The following is a 15,308-nucleotide window of genomic DNA, read 5'->3' on the forward strand; positions in this document are numbered from 1 at the left end:
CACAGGTGCCGCCACCGCCCAAAGGAAGAAGCGAATGGAAGATGGTCGTATCCAACCACCAGATGGACGGAGGTTTGCTTTGAAATCCATGCTGCGCAACTACGTGTCCTTATCAGTCTTCATGCTTCTTCCTCTGAGATGACAATGCTTCACAGATGCTAAGCTTCATGCATGGGTTTTGCCACCCTGGAAGACAGCCGCAGGACAAACTCTACCTGCGTGCCTGAGGCATCAATATATAGGAACAAGTGTGTCTTGGCAGTGAACCAGGCTTGGTGCATGCCCGTGCCGTCCATTGTCATGTATGATACGGGACATTGTCAATTTTGATACAGGAACGAGCTGGTCTATCGTATACCAGCCGAGGTAATGTAGATTGGATAAAGCTAAAGTCCAACAACAGCCACTGAGACTGGAACCGAATAGCCAAGTTACAGAGTTGCATGCAGGATATCTACGTCTATGTAAACCGAAGAAGACGGAGCTGAATTATACACGAGTGAATCACGTAAACCTCGATCATGACTTCGCAGTCGCAGCCCAGAGATCATAGAATCCCCACGCGCCAGCCATGAAACTGATCACACCCGACAAACCGTTAGGGATGCCGACGCCGTTTTCGAAACACCAGTGAAGACACAACGGAGCCCAGCACACGTTGTTCACCAGAGCCTTCTTCCAGGCACGAATCTCCGCCCTCAGTTCCTCCTGGCCCTCCTTGGCCGGGTCACTTGCAATCTTCCTCCTCCGCAAGACCAGCTGTCTCCACAGCACGAAGAACTGGAAGATAATATGGCCGAACCAGGCCCGGATGCTCCACAAATACCACTTGTTGATGCCTCCCCATCGATCGATCCATTTCTTCGAGATGACTCCCTTGGATGCGAGGTAGCCCACGTTCTCGAGGAATTGGTATACCATGTTCACGGCCACCTGGGCGAGGGTCAAGCTGCGAATAATGGGATCCGAAGGTGGTGACTTCAGAGTGGCCGATCCCCATGTCCAGAGAGGAACTAGACCCAAGAGCCGGATGGTATAACGGGTCTCAGACATGAGAGAGGAAAGGGCGAGGAGCCGGGATTGCGGCGACGAGGACGGAGTGGCGGTGTCGCGAGTAGATTTCGTACGATTGTTCAACCGGGCGAGAAGGCCCAGACGCGTTTGTACGGCGATCCATGGCGCAGAAGTAATGAGATGATGGAGTGCATGAGTGAGATATCCGGTAGCTGCGAAGACTCGTTCTTGACCGTAGGCTGTGGATAGAAGTCTACCGAGCGTATTTGTTGTTAGTCACATATGCGTCGCATCGCGCTTTGGCAACAGCGGAGGACATTGGAATTGACATTCACTTACCTGTCTAGACGTTCAATATTATAGTCTGTCGCCCTGAGAGCTTCCAGCAGCTTGCGTTGAGTATCATTCCTCGCCGAGGAGGACGGCACTGGCGGTGAAATCCCCGCGGGGCTTACGGGCTTCCCCACACTCGGCGCTTCGATTTCAGGTGCCACAGGGGGCTCTGACGAAGCGAGTGTCTTTTCTGAGTCTGTCATAGTGGCGTCTGACTGCCTGACTATAGTTCGAAAAAGTTGTGGGGAGAATCGCGTCGCAGAGTTCTGAGATATAAGGAGATTAGTAGTATGGAGCATCTGATGAGGACCTATGCTCTGGGCGTTGGAGCCGAGGCTCGGAATTCGGAGCGCACAGGCAGCTGGACACCTGGTAGTGTGCGATAAAACCGAAGACTGTCCAACTTCAGCAAGAAGGAAAATCACAAGTCTACGGTGCATACAGGATACTTATAATTCACTCTGCATTCGATCTACAAAGGTCGCTTCGTGACGTTCGAAGTGTTGCATAAGGTCAACTGACTACGAGTAGTATCTCTAGAGGTCTCCCTTTGGCTCTGGCTTGACCCGAGCAGTCCAGGAAATTAAGATTGCTCAAGTATCCTTGCATTGTGATTTTATTGGCCGAAGATGAATGAATACAATGATAGCCAATGAATAAGATTAACAGACAGTTTCCAGGTACTTATGAACAGCTTTAACAGCATCCTCAAGGGCTGTTATATTGACTTATCCAACAGAGTTTGGCTCCATTCTCGCATCAGACTGCCTTTTCCGTCCTTCGTTCGTCTTCCCTTTCACCGCTGGACTGCTTTCCTCCCTCAGTGAGCCGGTCGGCTATTGACTGACTTGATCATTCGAGATCGAAAATGTCCAAAGTCGTACTGCGAAATAGCGATTCTAAGCCATAATCATCATCGCCAACTTCGACATCAAGGTCACTTTCACGATCATGAGTGCTCCGTGCTTCAGCAGGCTCAACGGCGTTCTCTTCGGCATAAGCTATCAAGATGCTTCTCGAGCCGCCGCTCAAAAAGGAATGTCCTGATCCGCTGTCACTGAGCTCGGCAATAAGACCCACGCTTGAAAACTCTCTGGCCTCCAACGGATCGCAAAGACTACGCAGATCAATCCGTGAGGCAATTGCGCAAAAGCGCACAAATTGTGGCTGCATTATTGCGAGACTCATGCTTTCGGATGATGCATAAGAAGGTGCCGGCGGCCCGAAGAAATGCTCCCTCTGCTCGTAATGATTGTCCAAGTTGCGGACAACCCTAGCGTCGGAAACCCTTTTGTTCCTGAGCTCCCATGGAAGGGCGATCACAGTACATGGATCGTTGAGAAAGCCGTCAAGATTGATGTAGGCACGCTCAGGGATATTACCCATACAATGGTAGCAGCACCAGAATCGGCAAGCTGAACGCGGCTGCCTGGAAGATTGTTCCGGGCAAGACATTGATTCTACCTGATTCTGCCGACGGATAGCCTCAGTGCTCTCTGTGGGCAGTTCATCGTTGCCGTTGTCATCGTCCTGGACGCCCGGCTCGACTCCCTGAATGACTTCAATATGTGAGAACGGAGCTGCAACCGGGCCAGACTCCTGCTCCAGATGCTGCAATACGATTGCCCTCTGTTGCCTCACGATCGTTCTCTCTCTGAAGGTGTAATGACCGTTGATCATGGCCCTGGAGATTCCTCCGGACAGCCCCGGACCGTTTGGTTGATCGAGATCTTCGACGCAGAAGAGCAACCATCCGAGTAAGGGTTGGCGAGCGCAGTTGGGACAAAGTATACCATCGTCCACAAACCGGCGAACCATAATGCCATGAGAACATTGTTTGTTCATCTCATACTGTGGAAGGTTGTGTTTCGGGCCAAAGGGCGCTCGAAGACGCCATCCTCCCCGTGTACTTCCTGGGTATATCTCCGGTTGTTGCTCAAAAATATCAGGCAGGACGTCTTCGGGTCTAGGCACTGGCGACGGGTTGATGCGAGGGAATGGCACTCGAGGAGGCTGCGCTTCGGGGACTCTGCTGTGCCATCCAGGAGGCGGTCTCGAGCTCCCCTCTCCATTGTCCGCCATGGCTTTGCATATGCGTTGAGATGTTGGCTATAGAAGAGAGAAGTGGGGTATTGGGAGGAGGCATGACAGCTGAAAATGTGCTGTGTGCTTTCTCACTTCAAGAGGAAAATGTGAATAGGGTGTTCTCGGCGACGATGCCATGGTGATGTTGATTGCAGTGAGTCAGTTCATCATAGGTGCTTTCCTATTAAGGACATCCTTATATCATAACTTCTACTGTGGCAGACAGATGAGTGAAGAGTTAAGCATATTATCACAGAGTTCTAGGAGATTATAAAGAGCTTGAAGCTATTTTCCTAATTCTCGCTATTATGATACTTGATGGTTATTCTGGTTGAAGTACTGTTGTTTATATAGTGTAGAGGCAGGCAGATGGCTCACTAACTCATCCTAAGCAGCAGCTTGATGGCTAGATTCTTCATTCTACCATGTCTTCTGAGTATACGCAGTTGTATTTTTCTATCTTCATTTCTTCTTGTCACTTCTCTCTTTATTCTACTTTGTGCATAATAAGACATGCCTAGAAGGGTGATAAATGATAGCACGGCGTTACGCACACAGAAAGACCGCTAAATCCAATCAAAGACAACAGCCCAAGCTGATGAACGCCTTAGCAGAATAAAATGAAAAGTCACCCTCCAGAAATCTCCATTGATTCCAGCCAAAGGGTCCCAAGAAACACCATATCGGAAAAGCTCCCCAGATGTCGGAGGTGCCCGAGGTTGCCAGGCCTGTCAGCGATGAACCCGCCATCTGCCGACCGCGGCGTGGCCGAATAAGAACCTGTCCTGAGAGGGCAGAGATGCGTCTTCCCCCTCCACCTTCAAGCAACTAATAATCGGTATTATTTATCTATCTCCATCGCAGGAACGGCGTTTGGGCCCCATTACATCCCGTCTGTCTATATCTAGATCAATTGCATGCACATAACTCTCCGGAGCTGCTGCAAGTAAAAGCCGTTCTCTTTTCTTTCTATATCTTAGTTGTTGTTGTGTCGTGGTCTGGGCCAGGCTGCCTCGGTAAGGTAAGCTCCCCGATGCAATAACCGTCTCTCTGTGTCTGTCTCCAGCCTCCTCATCACATAAACAAACAGCGGCCGGCCCCCTTTCCCTTTAGCTCTCTTTAAACGTCCTCTTGTCCAACCCCACGATTTTCCTTTCTATCCAACCTAGCAGCCTCCTTACCCACCTCGCCTCATATTTACTCGTTCTGTGTCGATTGTCAATTATCCGTCGTTCTCATTCCTGAGCCTCTGTCACTGACCGTCGCTCTCACTGCGCATAGCTATCGGCTATTCTTATCGCCTCCATTACCTGATCTGTCCATCGACCCGCATTCCAATAAACACCAGCAACCATGTCGGTCAAGTTTCAGGAAGAGGTCACCAAGTCAATCCGAAAGGATACCAAGGAATTGGCGCATAAGGTCGGGGAGCGGTTGACGGGGGGAGATACTCAGACAGGCTACCTCGCTGTATGTTTGATCTGCTGCTGATTGATTTCCGGAAGAGTACTGCGCGGATAGATGGCTGACCAGGCGTTTGAACATGGCATAGCTCTACCTGCGTCAGCTGCAGTCGAATCCCCTGCGCACGAAGATGTTGACATCCGGTTTGCTCTCTGGTCTCCAAGAAGTCCTAGCTTCCTGGATTGCAAACGATGTCAGCAAGCACGGGCATTACTTCAGCGCTCGGGTGCCCAAGATGACCCTCTACGGCATGTTCATCAGTGCGCCTCTCGGCCACTTGCTCGTCGGCATCCTCCAGAAAGTCTTTGCTGGTCGCACCAGCTTGAAGGCCAAGATCCTCCAGATCCTCGCCAGCAACCTGATCGTACGTTTCTGTTAAATGTACCCGCCAGATGGCTAGTGCATGGTCACTCAACGCGAACGAATTTTAACCGCATTCACATTGCAGGTCTCCCCCATTCAAAACGCAGTCTACCTCACGTCGATGGCTATCATCGCCGGCGCGCGCACCTTCCACCAGGTCCGCGCAACCGTTAAGGCCGGCTTCATGCCCGTCATGAAAGTCAGCTGGATCACTTCGCCTCTGGCGCTTGCTTTCGCCCAGAAGTTCCTTCCCGAGCACACCTGGGTGCCATTCTTCAACATTATCGGCTTCTTCATCGGAACCTACGTCAACACTCACACCAAGAAAAAGCGCCTGGAGGCTCTGAGAAAGGTATAGTCATCTTCTCGTTTTAAGTAGAGCCCGGCTAATACGCAACAGCGCTACGACCAACGCCGTGGCCCCGGCAGCGAGTACGAGAAGGGCGGCGACTACCGGTAAAGAAAGCGAATATATCTAATGACTCGGCAGGCCATCACAGACCGCGCGATAAACTGAGACCAAGATCTCGGGACTTGTAGAATTTCTCGGATATTGGGCTTGTGGCTGGCGGACTGCTTTGAACGCATATGATGCATGCCAATTTATTTCTTGAACATGCCTCATGTGACATCTCTCTTCGACCCGGTGATTCTCCTGATGTCGAGATGAAGATATGCCTTTTCTTGTTATCTGTTACGACGACTTTTTAAATATTGTATGTGAATGTTTATGATGCCTTGGGCTTTGGACTATCTATCATTTGGGTTGGCTGTTTGGACTTCAGCTTCATTTCCGACTTATCTCTTACTAGATGATAGACCAACAGTCTTTAAGGTCTTATAGTCTCCAGTAACATAGTGGCCTTCGATACTAGAGAGAAGTTCAATTGCTCATTTACACATATACTCACGGAGTACGAAGGATCGCACGCACTCTTCATGAGAAAGGGATCAGGCCATGCCTAATAAGACTGATTGATGTGCCCCATCATTCTTAGTGGTTACTCGACTTCCATCTCCTCCGAAGACTTGCCCCGTTTCGCCTGCACCCATCCCACAAACTCATCCAGGGTTCCCGGCCAAGCGGCGTCAGCACTCCACCAACCAAAGTTCTCGTCCTCGAGGGTCTTGCGCAGAAACACTTCAACCTGCTCCCACAGATCCTTGTTGACGGGTCGCTTTCCACGCTCTTCGAGGTATTCGATCCACCAGTCCAACCAGGGAGTCGTGGGCGTGTTCCACTCGATGCCACCATGCTCGGGCGTAAAGAACAATCTCCACTGTTCTGCGGCAATATCGAACTGGAGATTCCGCTGGCCTTGCATACGACAGAGAGGAAATGTGTACCGATAGACGCGACGGAAGAGGTCTGGCTCAGCCGGGATACGAGCTCGAATGTCCGCCGCATGAGCAATCATCTTTTGTAGATTGTCACATCTATATCGCCATATTAGTTGAATACACGGGTGCAGGGCGGGGTAAACTAGAATCGAGTGCTCACTTACCCGGCGCTTCTCCAGCCGTTTACAAAGCCTTCTCTCGTGAACTCACCCATGGACGGCGACTTGAGAAGCTCTGCAATTCCCAGGCATGCCACCTCGTCTAATTGTACTTGAATATCCCCCAGGAACTTCATGGCACCTTCAATACCTATCCCGTCAGGGTTCTCTTCGGGTGCATCTAAGCTTCAATTAGCAAATCGCACTGCGATGAGTTGGTGCCGGGACCCTTAAGGAAATACCTCGATACGAGTCGAAAATCTTATTGAGGGCGGAAGTGCTTCCCCCGTTGCTTTGCGGGCTCTGAAAGTAACTGACAATCCAATTAGCCTTCGCTTGGAGACAAACATTAAAAAGATTCAAACAAAGAAGCAATCGCGGATAAAATAGAGCCAACATCTGCCAAGACGACCCGGATTCAATGAGCGCACTTGAAGACTCCGGATAATAGGAATTTATAGGCCTCGCCTCTAAGCTCAGTCCATCTGATGCTCATTGCAAGGCACCTCGGAAGCTCGATGCTCACGACGAAAGCAGCGGTTCCAGTCAGGAAAAGTAGCTGCTCGATGATAGGACCTTGGCTTTGACAGCGCAAGGTAGAGTGGACACGTGCGTATGAATGCATGCCATTCTGAAACTACCAACATAGCGTGATCGCTCAATTCCAGATCCAAATGGCTGCAACCCAGAGAACTGCATAGGGCTAGCCAGAGCAGGAAGATACTATGTACGTATCTGAGGGCAGGAAAGGGCAGTAATAAAACACATGGACTTCCCACGGCTAGCTGAATGACCACAGGGCGTCCCATTTAGCAGAATGGAAAGGGATTCGGCACTCTTCCAGTATACCGTCGTTGAGTTGAATGACTGTAGATGCACAGTTGAGTGCACCAGTACCCATCTCCAGATACCCGGAGAAGAGTCGCAGGACGCGACGCGACGCGATGGAAGAGTATGATCCAAAGGGCAGCGGCCACACAACAGATCCTGTTCAAAAGGAGCACTAACACTTCTTATGTACCACCTATCTGCGCCCAGGGAACAGATACCGCTCTAGATTCGGTGAAGATCATGAAGATCATGCAGCAGATGTCGAACATGGAGAAAAGAATGCACTCATAACAGGAATCCTTACAAACGAAGGCAAAGGAACAAATTCGAATACTTACGCATCAATAGCTTCCTCTACATTCCACCTATGTGCTTTTAGGAACTGTAAAGCCCAGGATAATTAGCGATGGATGGACAATGTAAAATTTCACGTGATCTGAACTTAAAAGTGACAACTTTGGCAGGGTATCGACGATCTAATAGGCCGAAAGCAGAACATACCTTTGCTGCTACTGCGTCCTTGGCTTCTGTGAAGTTCACAAACTGGGAGATCAGTTGCTTCTGTACTCCGGAGTAAGGTGGCATGGCGGGGTGATGGCGGGCGATAGTCGAGGAGGGCAGTTGAGATCTGGTGGAGACTGAGAGGAGAACGTGAGAGTTGTGCTAGTACCTAGTGAGATTCGAGGCAGTGGTCACGGCCGACAGAGTTGAGTAAAAAGCTGAAACAATAAGAGAGATGACTGAAGGGATCGACTAGAGATGCCTGGACCACACGAGGAAAGTTCCATCTTCGCCATTTGAGGCGCTGACTGATGTTCTGTTGGGCACGTGCCCAACAGCTCCTATTTTGTATGCGTCCGACGAAGTCATGAAATCGATATGAGGTTATACAATTGTCGCCCTATGAGTGAAAATGCAATTCTGCAAACTACTTCTCGGTAGAAAAATTGGAATATATCGGTAGATCTCCAGTCTCGGATATCTGGCGGTGTTTGACCTCTCAACAGCAAACAGCTTACGCAACTATTTACTGCCACTGCCTACCTATCTATATTGAGCAAGGTTCCGCGGCTGCCTTGTCATGAGAGCTATTGCCCGATGGATTTTGAGGACTATAGTGCGATATCGTCGGACTCTCAGGCCAAGGAATCATGGCGTGTTACTGGCGGTTTCGAGAGCAGAATGCATAATGTAGAATGGAAGATGATAGTTGATATTGGACATAGAGACGAAAAGACTTTTGTAGCCGAACAGATGCGAGACTCCAAACTCCTGCGACAATCCCTTGATATCTAGTATGCGAACACCATGTATGATCCTGCCTGTGAAAAGCACTTCTATCACGTCGTAAACAGAGTATCTTCCTATACAAATGTTAGCATTTAGACATGACCCCAGATAGTCCGTGACAAGGAACGGAGCGACATACCTCTCTCAGGTATTCTCCTACATCCGCTTGCCGAAACACGGCGATCGCAGTGGGATCCAGCTTGCGGATCTCAGCGGTGGATCGGGCAGTAACACCGAATCCCTGAGCTAAGTCAGTCGCCTATCCAGAAGACTTTTGCGGTTGTAGACCATCCATACCAAAGGTGTGTCGTTCGAGTCGTACACCAAGACTCCTGTATGCTCTGGGATATCCTCACTCCATCTTCCGACGTGCGCTTTCACAACATTCGACCCGTAGAGGTAAGGCATGATACCATTGTCCTTGATCCAGACCTTGTATCTCGCATGAGGGGCAATTACGTCGAGCGCTAACCATGCCACCTCGTTAGCCAGCCATGCCACTTCGATTCTGCGTGACAGAATAAACGAACCTGTGATATGGATTCTGAACTTTCCAGTCTTGGTAAACTTGCCGATACAAATTCCGAGAGAAAGAAGGGTGTCCCGAGCAAAACTCGTCGATAAATCTGCCAGTGACTTCTTCACGTAGTACACTCGGTTTCCTTGAAGACGAAAGACATGTCGCTCCTCCTCGGAATCGGACTGGGGCACGATGAGGTTGTTGAGTGACCGTCCGGTATAGCCTGCCAACTTGGCAAGTAGCGTCTGTAACTCCTGCTCTGTAAGTTGACGCATTTTCGCTGCTGCTCTGATCAGAATAAAAATTTCTTGAAGCTCCGCGGGAACAAAAATTCTAGACAAGGTGGAGCGGGAGCTCTAGCGTGAGATTCTTGGCGGTCGGGGAAAATTCAAAGGGAAGAAAAAAAAGTTTCGACTCCGAACGTCGACGATTGCCGGCTTTGATTTCGAACAATTCACGCACAGAAATTATGGCCCCTGGACGCACGATAAAGAGGAGACGACTAAGTCCTCCCGGTGATGACGAGGATACCTCCTCTCGACCCTCGCGTGATTCTCTCGACGATTTCTATAGCAATGCTGCCGAATGGGATCTCGAACAGGACTACGAGCGCCGACCGCGCAAACTAGGCAAGAAGGACAAAGAGAGCACTAGGTTGCCCATTAAGACGCCAGAGGGGTTCCAAATGGTCGAGGAGTCTGAACCAGAGGCAGAAGAGTCTGACAGCTTTCTCGGTACCGACGACGACGAGGACGGTGATGAAAATGACGCCGATTTCGACGACGAGGATATGGAAGATGACGACGAAGCTGCAGAGGAAACTCCGAAAGTTCCATTAAAGTTGCAGATTATTCAAGCGAAGGAAGAGCTGGCGAGGCTGGCGACAATCATCAACGAAGACCCGGAAGATCACATTTCCTCCTTCAAGACGATGGCTGATATGGTAGAGAACGGCCAACATGTCGCGATACAGAAGCTGGCCCTCGCTGCGCAGGCTGCTGTCTACAAGGATGTTATTCCCGGTTACAGGATCCGTCCTCTCAGCGAAGAAGACATGTCCGCGAAAGTCTCGAAAGAAGTGCGCAAGCTCCGGAGCTTTGAACAATCGCTATTGTCGGGATACAAGCACTACGTCCAGAAGTTATTGGATCTTACAAAATCCTCAAAGCGAGATACTGCAGCGGTCGACCCCGGCTTGAAGAGCATCGCGATCAACTGCGCCTGCAATCTCCTTCTTTCCGTACCGCATTTCAACTTCCGCACAGAGCTGCTGAAAATCCTTGTGAACCGTCTCGCAAAAAGGCAGATCGATGCTGATTTCATCAAGTGTCGAGAAACAATGGAAGAGGTATTTGGCAAGGATAATGATGGAATAGTCTCTTTGGAAGCTGTTCGTCTGCTGTCAAAGATGATGAAAGCCAAAGATTTCAGGGTACACGAGAGTGTCTTGGACACATTCCTCCATCTGCGCCTCCTCTCCGAATTTTCGGCAAAGGGCTCGAGGGACAGGGTAGACCGCGCGCCAGCAGAAGAAGAGAATACCTTCAACGGCAAAAAACCGAAGCAGAAGCGCGAATTCCGCACCAAGCGAGAGCGCAAGGTGCAGAAGGAGCGAAAGGCCGTGGAGAAGGACATGAAAGAGGCGGACGCTTTAGTTTCCCATGAAGAAAGAGACAAGAACCAGGCGGAGACGCTGAAGCTCGTCTTCGGCACTTACTTCCGCATCCTGAAGCTTCGCATTCCCAATCTCATGGGTCCCGTCCTCGAAGGTCTCGCCAAATACGCACACCTGATCAACCAAGACTTTTTCGGCGACCTGCTGGAAGCTTTGAAGGACTTGATCGGCCACGCCGACAAATCCGAGGTAGAAGATGGCGACGAAGAGGAAGCACAGGAGGAAAGCACGTCGACGTCGCGAGACACTCAACGCGAGGCTCTGCTCTGCACCATCACTGCCTTTGCGCTTTTGGAGGGGCAAGACGTTAGCAAAGTGGCATCATCTCTTCACCTCGACCTGAGCTTCTTCGTCAAACATCTCTACCGCTCCCTTTATTCCCTCTCCGTGAACCCTGATGTTGAATTCAACCCCACCAAGGCACTTCGCCTGCCTGATCCAAACTCACATGAAGCAAACGGCTCAGCGCACCGATCCAAGAGCAAAGTCAACTTCCAGACACCCACTGTCCTCCTCCTTCGGTGTCTCCAATCTACGCTTCTTTCCCGCGCACATGGAACGGCACCCACCATCCGACTTGGCAGTTTTACCAAACGGCTCATGACAACCTCTCTCCAGGTACCCGAGAAGTCTGCACTCGCGACGCTGTCGCTTCTGAATCAAGTCGCCAAGCACCATGCGCGCCGGATCGCGCCATTGTGGCACAGCGAGGAACGGAAAGGGGACGGAGTGTTCAACCCCTTCGCCGCTGACGTTGAGACGACCAACGTATTTGCGGGAACCGTATGGGAAGGCGAGTTGCTGCGTCTTCACTATTGCCCTCAAGTTAGAGATGCTGCGGCGGGTATAGAAAAGTTGATTGTAGGCCGGAATTGAGTTGCCATTACAATACCAGTCTTCAGTCTTACGTTGAGTTTATGATCATTTCACAAATTTCTTGTGCATTTCTCCAGTGCTGGCTATCACATATCTTTTTTCGTGTTTTTCTGTCCTTTACGTATTTTCTCAGCCATCGACATAGTCGTGATACCCTGTAGGTAAATTGAGCACGTGGACGCACGGTCCTTCAAGAATCTCCCGTCCACCTCACATCATTAGTCCAAATAGACCCCAGTCCATCACTCCCTCATTTAGTAATAAAGCCAGCAACCAAATTGGCCAAACTCATCGGGTCCTGAGGAAGGCTTCAGTCATGAATTCAAATACAACCGCTGAGTTTCGGCATAACATCGAGTGTATTCCAGGTCTCATGATCAACAATTCCAATTCAACTTCAGATTGAAGGAAACCCCAAAGCGAAGCACTCGCATATCTCAGTAATCGGTACGCAACAGACGAATGCTCAACGAAGGTTCCCCGAATATGAGGTTTAAGCATGGGGGTTGCTCTGATTACCCTCAGGCGAGGCTTTGCTGTGCGATGCCGGATACCAAGTTGCAGGCTGCCAGTCCTGTGTTCCCGTTTCAGCTGAAGCATTGACAGACACAGGAGCAGAAACCTGAAGGGAAGCAGGTATATTATGCGGAGTTTGGCCAACATAGCTGGGCCGCATAGGGGGTGCAGCCGCCGCAGGGGGACGCAACTGGATATCCATATTGAGTGACGAAGATGAAGAGGGTGTAACAGCGAATGCTTTTGCGGGCAAGCGGTTTGCGGTTGGTGTTCTGGTGCCGATGTTCTGGTGAGAATGCAAATGTTTCAATCCGCGTCTCTGCTGGGTAGGTCTCTCGGTTGCAGAGGTCGTCTGTCCGGTCTGTGTACATGGCTGAGATTTGAGGCGTTCCCGGTCACGCATGATCTGCTGCTGTCTGTCATTGCGTAAAGCTGGGTGGATGGAGCTTGGGCTCTCCTCGGCGAGTGTCGAAGGCTGCGAGGCACCGACTGCAGCAGCTGGAGCAGAAGGCGTTGAGGAATGGCCGTTCTGTCCCTGGGGATTCTTTGCCTTCTTAGTGCGACGGGGCGTGCGCAAGGATTTGCTGCCAGCATGACTTTCACCATCATCCCGGCGGCGGAATCCAAACAGCCCCTTCTTGTGAGGGGTCTTCACACCTTCATTGGTGTCAAGGTGTGAGGTCTGGATGAGCGAACTCTGTCCATTCTCAGGAGCAAAGTTGGCTGCAGACTGACGACTAAGCTTGGGTGTCTTGGGCTCAGGAGAGCCTGAGGACTCCTGAGCAGGGTTTCTTCTCACCCCTCTCTTCACCTGAGGCTCTGTGATCTCTCGGCGTTTCTCTCCCAAAGGTGTGCTGCGGAAGGGCGCGGTAGTGGACGGAATGTTTTGAGCGGGTCCTTGGTTATTGTGTTGGGTCAAAGAGCCCTCACCCCCAGACACGTTCTCACTTTCTTCCATCTCCTTTTCTTTCTTTTTGTCTTGGTTCCTGCTTACTTCCATCTCACCCTTCTTGACACACCGTTGTCCATTTGTATCCTGTCGTTTCTCACTGTCCTTGGTCACAACGAAAGTATTTTGAGCTGCCTGCAACTCAGTACCTGTGATCTTCGGATCCGGTGCTGAGTTGCAGGAGGCACACGCCTTCTGAGGCGACGTTCTTGACGCGTTGATTTCTCCTCTCAGTCTGTTGATTTGGCTCGAAACACCGATCAACAACCTCTCTTCCATACGTCTCATTTGAATTTCAATTGCTCCGACCTGACATTGAAGATTGGTCATACAGCGGAGTAGTTCTGACACGGCCTCATTTTGGCCTGCCGTGCGGGCGTTGATTAAACGCAGAACATCGGACATGGCGTCTGTCTGCCGCAGAATCTGATCCTTTGACCAGTTGTTCGAGTTCTCAAGTACCCTACAGAGTCGTTGAACAACGTTGTTCATATGAACGTGGACTGCCTCGATATGAGACGTGAGCTGCTGTTCCAGGTCCGCTGTGTTTTGGTAGCCTGGATGTGGTGGAGGAGGAGCATAGCCTCCGTGACTTGTAACGCCAGCGAAGGGATGTTGACCGACTGCAGCGTGAGTTTGAGTATTGAAATGCTGGGTGTGGGTCTCTTCGAGTGCTGGTTGATATGCGTCTGCTATCATCACGGTAGGCTGAACTCCCCCGTGACCATGGTTGAAAGATGCAGGATGGCTTGGCTGATCAGTCGCAAGCATCACAGGAAATCTATGTTCATTCGTGTGAACTCCCCGCCGTCTGTGTCTGTGGTCGGTGGTTGGAAGGTCTGGGGTCATCTCGGCACTGGCATTGTCGTATATGGACAGCGAGCTCGGATCCGCATATTCATCTTCCACCGCATAGAACGAGATATTTGTCGATGCAGGGCTGCCCAGATCGTTCTCCGCTCTCAGGCTGCGAATGCTCGGTTGCTCTCTGATGACCTGCCCCTGTCCACTGTTTTCAAGCTCGCCTGCGCGGGCCGCGGGGGAAGAGCCAGTCAGTAGCAGGGTATCAAGCTGCATTGTTATCTCACACTCTCGCTCGACAGGGCTCTGCACGGCGTTTCTACCCGCAAAGGGCCCAAGGCTCAACTTTTCGTTGTTTGGCTGCTCGTCATTTGCCATGGAACTAGCGACGGCACAGGATTCAACACTCGTCTGCGAAAACTGTCCAAAGCTGATGTCCCTAAACGGAAAGGGTGGTGCAGACAATGGGTAGACTCCCGGCTCTCGTGGCTTAGGGACATACAGCTTCTCTTCGTTGAAGTCGTGAGTGTCCCCGCCAGAGGTCTGTCCGCCTTCATTGCCCGCTGCTGGCTCGTTCTTAGAGCTGTCCCTGCGGAACTCCTTTGCAAGGTCTTTGAGACTGAGCTTGGACCTGAGCGCAGCCACTCTGGATTTCATTTTTTCTTTCTGACTGTTTTTGTCCCCCTTATTATTCTCAGAAATGTCTTCGGGCCGAGCTGGCTCGGTGACGGAACGCTTCTTAGTCATGTTAGGGTTGCTCATGACGTCCGGCTTGCAGGCCTCGACGGGCTCGCCATTATCTTCCACAGGAAGGTGGCGTGGCTTTGGCATGGGAAGGGCCAGGTCAGCGTCGTAATCGAGACCCGACGACTTGCGTGAGGTGGTTGGTCTGGCACCCATGACTGGACCCTTACGAGGTATAGCGACTACGACGAACGAGCTTTATTAGCACCAGGGTTCTTCCGTCTTCAGGGGAAAACATTCGTGGACCCCTGTTGAGGAGATACTGGATGCTTGCTTACCTTTGTCGAAGCTGGTAGTCTGCTGCTGAGCGACTACAACAAAACAAGCATGTTAGCACCAAGGTCTTCC

General features: G+C 50.9%; 7 protein-coding genes across 7 annotated transcripts; 2 read left to right on the forward strand and 5 right to left on the reverse strand.

Annotated features, from left to right (window-relative positions):
* Nucleotides 1–519: 519 nt before the first annotated feature.
* Aspvir_000103 (uncharacterized protein) lies at nt 520–1,550 on the reverse strand (the record flags this gene model as incomplete). The annotated part of the gene is made up of 2 exons (XM_043265247.1): nt 520–1,267; nt 1,354–1,550. 2 exons carry the CDS (start codon nt 1,548–1,550, stop codon nt 520–522), a joined length of 945 nt encoding a protein of 314 aa, XP_043121182.1.
* A 649-nt stretch (nt 1,551–2,199) lies between these two features.
* On the reverse strand, nt 2,200–3,429 carry Aspvir_000104 (uncharacterized protein; the record flags this gene model as incomplete). The annotated part of the gene is made up of 1 exon (XM_043265248.1): nt 2,200–3,429. The coding sequence occupies one exon, from the start codon at nt 3,427–3,429 to the stop codon at nt 2,200–2,202; it is 1,230 nt and encodes a 409-aa protein (XP_043121183.1).
* Nucleotides 3,430–4,785: 1,356 nt separating this feature from the next.
* Aspvir_000105 (Mpv17/PMP22 family protein) lies at nt 4,786–5,719 on the forward strand (the record flags this gene model as incomplete). Its single annotated transcript, XM_043265249.1, has 4 exons — nt 4,786–4,902; nt 4,985–5,260; nt 5,345–5,611; nt 5,660–5,719. The coding sequence occupies 4 exons, from the start codon at nt 4,786–4,788 to the stop codon at nt 5,717–5,719; spliced, it is 720 nt and encodes a 239-aa protein (XP_043121184.1).
* Nucleotides 5,720–6,260: 541 nt separating this feature from the next.
* On the reverse strand, nt 6,261–8,174 carry Aspvir_000106 (DCN1 family protein; the record flags this gene model as incomplete). The annotated part of the gene is made up of 5 exons (XM_043265250.1): nt 6,261–6,696; nt 6,765–6,939; nt 7,001–7,071; nt 7,928–7,971; nt 8,091–8,174. The coding sequence occupies 5 exons, from the start codon at nt 8,172–8,174 to the stop codon at nt 6,261–6,263; spliced, it is 810 nt and encodes a 269-aa protein (XP_043121185.1).
* Nucleotides 8,175–8,929: 755 nt separating this feature from the next.
* On the reverse strand, nt 8,930–9,674 carry Aspvir_000107 (ribosome biosynthesis protein NIP7; the record flags this gene model as incomplete). The annotated part of the gene is made up of 4 exons (XM_043265251.1): nt 8,930–8,953; nt 9,019–9,120; nt 9,177–9,346; nt 9,410–9,674. The coding sequence occupies 4 exons, from the start codon at nt 9,672–9,674 to the stop codon at nt 8,930–8,932; spliced, it is 561 nt and encodes a 186-aa protein (XP_043121186.1).
* A 194-nt stretch (nt 9,675–9,868) lies between these two features.
* On the forward strand, nt 9,869–11,950 carry Aspvir_000108 (nuclear export protein Noc3; the record flags this gene model as incomplete). Its single annotated transcript, XM_043265252.1, has 1 exon — nt 9,869–11,950. One exon carries the CDS (start codon nt 9,869–9,871, stop codon nt 11,948–11,950), a length of 2,082 nt encoding a protein of 693 aa, XP_043121187.1.
* Nucleotides 11,951–12,443: 493 nt separating this feature from the next.
* On the reverse strand, nt 12,444–15,289 carry Aspvir_000109 (uncharacterized protein; the record flags this gene model as incomplete). Its single annotated transcript, XM_043265253.1, has 3 exons — nt 12,444–15,142; nt 15,239–15,257; nt 15,284–15,289. 3 exons carry the CDS (start codon nt 15,287–15,289, stop codon nt 12,444–12,446), a joined length of 2,724 nt encoding a protein of 907 aa, XP_043121188.1.
* Between the last annotated feature and the right edge of the window lie 19 nt (nt 15,290–15,308).

The sequence above is a fragment of the Aspergillus viridinutans genome (genome assembly GCF_018404265.1).
Source record: "Aspergillus viridinutans IFM 47045 DNA, scaffold_1, whole genome shotgun sequence".
NCBI lineage: Eukaryota > Fungi > Ascomycota > Eurotiomycetes > Eurotiales > Aspergillaceae > Aspergillus > Aspergillus viridinutans.